The following is a 6,429-nucleotide window of genomic DNA, read 5'->3' on the forward strand; positions in this document are numbered from 1 at the left end:
GGCCCCGAGCCCCTCACCTGGCTGCTGCCAGCAGAGGTGGGAAAACGCGTCGTGGGCCGGGGTCTCCGATGTGGAGACGGCCGCAGGAGTGGCACAGGCGGGGCCGAGCCCGGCGAGGGCTGGACGGGATCTCAGGGGTCACATCGTGTCTGACCCCTGCTCCGAGCAGGACCAGCCCCAACTGCATCATCCCAGACAAGGCTTGGTCTACCCGGGGCTTCAGCACCTGCAAGGGTGGAGACCCCGTCACTGCTCTGGGTAACCCATCCCAGGGCTTCACCACCCTCCTAGGGAGAAAGTTTTCCTAATATCCGACCTCAACTTCCCTTGCTGCAGCCAGAGCCCATTGCTCCTTGTCCTCTGCCACCACTGGAGGCAGGTGTGATGCCTCCCCAGGGAGGGAGCAGAAGAAACCGCCCTGGTCCCGTGTCCCCGGCTCTCCCGCCTGGCTGGCAGCAGTCACGGAAATCCTAGACACGTGGAGCTGGAAGGGACATGCGGAGGCAGGATCAATCCCACCCAAACTCCCCCAGACAAACCCCACATCCGACCCTGGAGCCCCACAACAGTTGCCCCAAAACAGCTCCTGCCCCCAGGATACAGGGGGGCCGCAGCCACCAACGTCCAGCTGCTGCCAGGGGGGCCTGGACGTGCAGAGAGCCCAGGCCCCGGCCGCGCTCCCCCCTGCAGAGGAAGGACACCCCCCCACACACACTGCTTGCATCATGCATGCATGTGTGTGCATGTGTGTGCGCCCTTTTGCCCCTGCATCTCCACCACTGAGCTGCTCACACCTGTAGCTACTCTGGGGATGAGGGACCCAGGCTGGGCAGCCCCCACCCCTGACCCTTTATCTTATCCTCACCATCCTTGCTCCTCTCCTGCGATCCGCACCCGGCTCCCGCAGCCAGGCCCGAGGCACACGCACACGCTGGACCCATGCTGGCTTGCTGCCATAAGCGTGTCCTCTGACATGCACCCTGGCAGCCTCCCACAACCCTCCTCCTTGCGCACACACACACACACCACCATCTGCCCCTCCACGTCCCATCCCAGCATCATCCACCCACAACCCCCCCCATATACAGCACCCCTGAAAAACGTGCTGGAAATTGGAGTGCATGTTATAAATGAGAAAATACAGTAAGAGCAGATTCTGCCCCAACCAGGTGACACGCTCAGCTCTGCAGCCAGGCGCGGGGGCAAACCTGGAGCAGCCCCGGCCCTGTGACTCCCTGCAAGGGCCGAGCTTTGCTCCCTTCAATCTGCCTGCCACAGCCAAGGCGCGAGTTGTATGCAGAGACGTACGGGATCCCCCCCCCGGGGTTGAGGGAGGGGGCCCAGGCTGCAGCAGCACCAAGGCCACTCATCCCTGATGGATCACTTACCTGGGACCACCACCCCACTGCTTGCCACCACGGGGCGGAGGAGCAGGGAGGCGGTTTCTAGCAGCTGGCTTGCAAGGAATCAGCGAGTCCCAGCACCGCGGGGCGGGCAGGGAGCTGCGGGGCCGCATCCAGCCCAGCCCGGCCTGAGGCAGGATCAGCCCCGTCCAAACCAGCCCAGACGAACCCCGTGTCCGACCTCGGAGGCACACGGCACAGTCGTCCCTGACACAGCCCCAGGCATTGCCCCCCACAATGACACATGGCGCAGAAAGGGGGGGCACAACTCGCACAGCCCAGGGACCTGGGACGCCCCACAGCAGAGCACGGGCAGCGCTGCGCCTGGAGCACCCCCCTCGCCAGAGCGCCTCTGCATCGCCCGTGCAGCCTGGGCCTCACCGTGAGCCTCCAGGGCTTGGCCCGGACCCTGCAGCCAAGCCCCCACCGGCACGGCCCAGGCACACCCCCGACACGAGCAGTTATACTAGCACACGCGCACACACGGACAGGGCACGTATGCACCTGTGTGCCACCAAATCCTGCCGTGCCCATGCACACACGCTGTGCGTGCATGCACACAGCCTGCGTACGCCCTGCCCAGCTCCACCAGGGAGGCGCAGAGCTGGCAGCGCCTGCTGGGGTGGCCGTGCCCACGAAACGCCCAGGGGCACGAGCGATGGAGCCGCAAGGGGGTCCCTTGCCAGGAGGGCACTGGAGACAGGTGGGCCTGAGCGGAGGGCCCTGGCAGTACCCACCCCACCAGGCCTGGCACCCGCTCCCCTCCAGCCCTTCCCCGCAGCCGTGGCAGCTGGATAAACGCTGGGCCGGGCACTGCTGCCCCACAACAGGCTGGGACCTGCGCTTTGTTCCCCCCAAAGGGTTCAACGCCTGGGCTACAGGGCACCCCGGGGGGGGCAAGGTCAGGTGCCCATGGAGCCTGTCCCGTGGCTGTACAGGGAGCGGGACAGGGACACATGCACAGCCTAGCACATCTGCTCAGCCCTGTGTGCACACATGCCCCTGCGCTTGCACACACCCCTGGGCATATGTACACCCCTGCCCCCCCAAATTTGCACACCCTTGCATCTGTGGACTCCCCCAACCCCCCCCCCCCCGCAACCAATGTTCACATGCACACCCCACCCCGCACCTCACACACCGTGGCAGGTCCAAGCCACAACTGCTGCATGCCAGGTCTCCCCTTCCTGATGCCACCCATCCCCAGTCCCCCCGCAGAAGCGACAGGGGTGCGTGTCCTGCTGCTGGCCCAGCTCTTGCTCCAGACGTGGGCAGGGAGACACGGCCCTGCCCTGGCAGCCAGCTCCGGCATCCAGGCCTGCGCTGCGGCAGCTTGACCCTGGGCGGAGGGGACCCAGGATGCTGGAGCCACAGGGCAGGGACCACCCAGCATCCCCCGCACGGCGTGGCCGGGCTGCCACCTGGTGGCCCACGGGGGAAGCGCAGCACGGGAGCCACACCGGGCAGCAGTGGCCCCGGGTGCCACGCAGCCCCCAAGGGACAGACCGCCCCAGGCCAGCCCCGCACCAGGCACCGCTGCCAGCCTGGGCCTGCTTGGCTCCTGCCCTATGCCTCAGTTTCCCTGCACATGCAAGAGGAACAGCAGCCCCCCTGGGCGGGGTGCAATGGTGCCACACTGGCCCCTGGTTCTTGATCGTCTCCAGGCCCCGGCAGGGAACGCCACGGGGAGCCAACGCCGCTGGTTCCCACTGTCCTGGACTCTGGGCTGGGGGCTGCCCCAGAGCCTCGGCTGGGGGAGAGGTCAAGCCCCCCAACACCTCTACCTTTCGGGCCCAGCTCCAGTGCTGAGCCTGAGATTTCCCAGTCCCCCAAAAGCCCCCATGGACGGCCCCAGGGCAGGGAGGAGCAGCACAGACAAGACACAGCCAGGATCTTGGAAAGGCAGTGATGACCCTTTACCTGGATGCACCCCAAGAGCCCCCCAGAGCTTCCCCACGGGCCTGGGGGGCAAGGGCGCACTGAGCAGAGCCCTGGTACAGGCTTGGCCCCAGGCAGGACTGCAGGGAACCCGGAGGAGGGGGACGTCCCCACGTCCACCCCTGGAGCCAGGCACCAGGGTCCTGGCATTGGTCCCAGGAGCGCAGCCCCCCTGGCCTGGGCCAGGGCAGGGGTCTTGGCCATCCCTGGGGGCTCTTCCTTGCAGCCAGGTCCCAGCCCCGGGGTGGGGAAGCCGAAGCTGGAACCGGAGCAGCACCTGGGGGAGAGAGAGGCAGAGGTGAGACCAGGGTGGAAGTCCCTGCAGCGCAGCCCCTTCTCAGGGCACCCCTCCACCAATCTCCAAAGCAGCCCCCACCTCTACAGCCTCCGGCGCTGTTTCTTCGCTGGCATGATGGGCGCGATCTCCTCCTCCTCGCTGGACTCGTCCTCATCGGACAGCTCGGTGCTGGGCACTGCGGTGCACGGACAGGCCGTCAGCACCAGCAGCCGGTGCCGGGAGGAATAGCCAGACAAGCCACCCCCACCCCTCCTGCAGCCGGCAGCCCCCGCGTCGGGCAGGCAGCTCACGGGCACCCGCGCCCCAGTCCTTACCGACACGGTGCTGCCCGGCCAGGTGCACGGGGCCGGAGCCGGCGGCCAGGCGGAAGGTGATGGGAGGCTGCAGCGTGAAGCCGTCCAAACTCAGCTGCAAAGAGGCCAGGGGAGGAGGGCAGTCAGAGCAGGGCTGGGGTCTGCCTCGGCCCCGCCACGACGCTTGCACGCCGTGCCCCCGGCCCGCCTGGGCGCCTTACCGAGGGCTGGCACGACAGCTTCAGGTTGGCCACGGGCACAGCGATCTCCTGGTCGTCGCAGTCGCGTCCCACCACTTCCACCACGTTGCACTCGTCCACGGCTCCGGCGCCCAGGGAGACCTGGGAGAAGGCAGAGGGGAGCGCTGGGGAGCTGCCACGGGACAGGACTCACCTGGGCTCCCGGCGCCCACGACCCGCGGGCTCCGAGCAGGGGAGCTGCGGGCAGAGGGTTGCGTCTCCGGCGCCCCCAGGCTGGACGCCAGCTGCGCGTGGGATCAGTGCACACGCACACGCATGGCATCTGCACACGTGCGCCCACGTGGCAGTCGAGTGCTGCCGCCCCGGCGAGGGGACCGGGCTGGGGTGGGAGTAGGGGCCGCAGGCCCCTCTTACCGTGGACAGGGTCAGGAGATGCTCGCAGTCCTCATCCTCCTCGTCCGCCACGAAGGTGAAGGCCGGGGCACTGCTGGTCAGGGCGCAGCCTGGGGAGCCCGGGGGTCACGCACAGCAAAGCCACATTCCCCGGGGCCCGGGCGGCAGAGCCCCCCCCAATCCCGACCCCTACGCACCGAAGAGGCCGCCCTCGGGGTCCCGCAGGCCAGGCGGGCGCCACTCGCGGCTCTGCAGCTCCAGGAAGGCGGCCATGTGCAGCGCCGGGCACTGCGGGGGGGGCAGGCAGGCAGGAAGGAAGGGGATGAAGCTCCGCCTGGGGGGCCCGGCTCCAGCTCCGGCTCCTCCTCCCCATCCGGCCTCAGCAGCCATGCCAGGGAGCGGGGCCCTGATGAGCCAGAAGGAAGCCTCGTCCGTCGGGGAATCGCAGGACCCGGTTGCCACATCCCGAAACCACGAGTCTCCTTCCCATCTCGGGGCAGGACGGGGCCCTGAGCTGTCCGGGGCCAAGGCAGCGCAGCGCGGAGAGCAGGGAGGCGGGTGGAGGGAGGGTGCAGGATGATCCAGGGCAAAGCGAGAGGGCGGGGGTGCAACTGGCTTCTGTCTGGTTCAGACCCCCCGGCACCTGCAGCGGGGAAAGGCAGGGCCTGGGGGTCTGGGCTCTGCCCCGGCCCAGCTGCCTTGCTCACCTGTCGAGCAGAGATGCATTTCTACACAGGATGAGGCCAAACCAGGGAGATCCCCCACCGGCGTCTGCTCCGTGACCCGGCAAAGGGACACACTCCCACCGACTGCACCTCCTTGCGCTCGGGTTCAGATGGTGGCGGTGGGGGTCCCCTCTGTACACCCCGGTCCCCTTCCTAACTCAGCATGGAGGGAGAGAGCAAGGAGATACTCACGCTTACGAGAGGAGCGCCTGGCTGTGTCGCGGCAGTGCCGGGTGCTGCCAGTCTTCGGGATGACCAGGAGAGCAAACGGGAATGCGACGCTCCACTCAAGGAAAGCCTGCCACCAAGCAGCATTTATTTTGCCCCAGACTTGATGGAGACCATCATTAGGAACTGATCACCCTTCACCGAAATGCAGCCATGTCTGGGGAGGCTGCAGCAGCTGATTACTGTGGCGCCAGGTAGTCCAGACCTGTAGGTACAGGAGACGCTTCGATCCATGTGAAATCCAACCAGGCTGGCAGGGAGCGATTAGTCCAGCCCCATCCAACAGCAGCCAGGATCAGATGGGGAAGGCACAGGGGATCTCATCCTGCATGGCCTAAACCCCGCGGCCAGGGTTCAACCCCCTCACGAACCAGACCAGGGTGCACGCGTTGCCCCAGAAGCAGCTGGGGGTGGTAAAACCTCACAGCTGGCCCTGCAAGCCCACTCTCACCCTCCGCCTCCGCCAGACACGTTCCTCTGACCACAAGCAGCACCAGGCTTTGACCGACCCCCCGAACTCTTTATGTCTCTTGACTCGCAACCGCCTACCGCCATGAACGACGACCCAGCATCACTCAGAGAGGCACCCGGAGCACGAGGGGGTCTTCCCCAGGAAGGGACTAACCAGCTATTTGCTTTGGCACCGATAACTCAACACCCAGAGCTGCCTCCAGCGAGTCTGGGGGGCAGGGAGGCATTTACTGAGGCACCCCCGAATTCATAGTTTCATAGTTGGTCGGGTCAGAAGGGACCTGAGCAGATCATCAAGTCCAACCCCCACCGTGGCAGGAAGAGTACTGGGGTCAAATGACCCTGGCAAGATGTGCACCTAACCTCTTCTTAAAACCCCCCAGGGTAGGGGCCTGTACCACTTCTCTTGGAAGTTGGTCCCAGATCCTAGCCGCCCTGACCGTGAAGTCGCGCCTCCTGATATCTAGTCTGAATCTCCCC

General features: G+C 66.5%; 1 protein-coding gene across 1 annotated transcript; it reads right to left on the reverse strand.

The window, feature by feature from the left end:
- Window positions 1-3,297: 3,297 nt before the first annotated feature.
- On the reverse strand, window positions 3,298-4,839 carry NPM3 (nucleophosmin/nucleoplasmin 3). The gene is made up of 6 exons (XM_019555578.1): window positions 4,723-4,839; window positions 4,547-4,635; window positions 4,154-4,273; window positions 3,954-4,047; window positions 3,718-3,814; window positions 3,298-3,618 (listed from the first exon to the last, which is right to left on the reverse strand). The coding sequence occupies exons 1-5, from the start codon at window positions 4,796-4,798 to the stop codon at window positions 3,720-3,722; spliced, it is 474 nt and encodes a 157-aa protein (XP_019411123.1). The 5' UTR covers window positions 4,799-4,839; the 3' UTR covers window positions 3,298-3,618; window positions 3,718-3,719.
- Between the last annotated feature and the right edge of the window lie 1,590 nt (window positions 4,840-6,429).

The sequence above is a fragment of the Crocodylus porosus genome, unplaced genomic scaffold (assembly GCF_001723895.1).
Source record: "Crocodylus porosus isolate Cpor-Errol unplaced genomic scaffold, CroPor_comp1, whole genome shotgun sequence".
NCBI lineage: Eukaryota > Metazoa > Chordata > Crocodylia > Crocodylidae > Crocodylus > Crocodylus porosus.

Coding starts and splice junctions, on each gene's coding strand:
- NPM3 (XM_019555578.1), bottom strand. CDS start 4,798: ATGGCCGCCTTCCTGGAGCTGCAGAGCCGCGAGTGGCGCCCGCCTGGC. Junction 4,274..4,546: donor ATCTCCTGACCCTGTCCACG/GTAAGAGGGGCC, acceptor GCCTTCTCCCAG/GTCTCCCTGGGCGCCGGAGC. Junction 4,048..4,153: donor AGCTGTCGTGCCAGCCCTCG/GTAAGGCGCCCA, acceptor GCCTCTTTGCAG/CTGAGTTTGGACGGCTTCAC.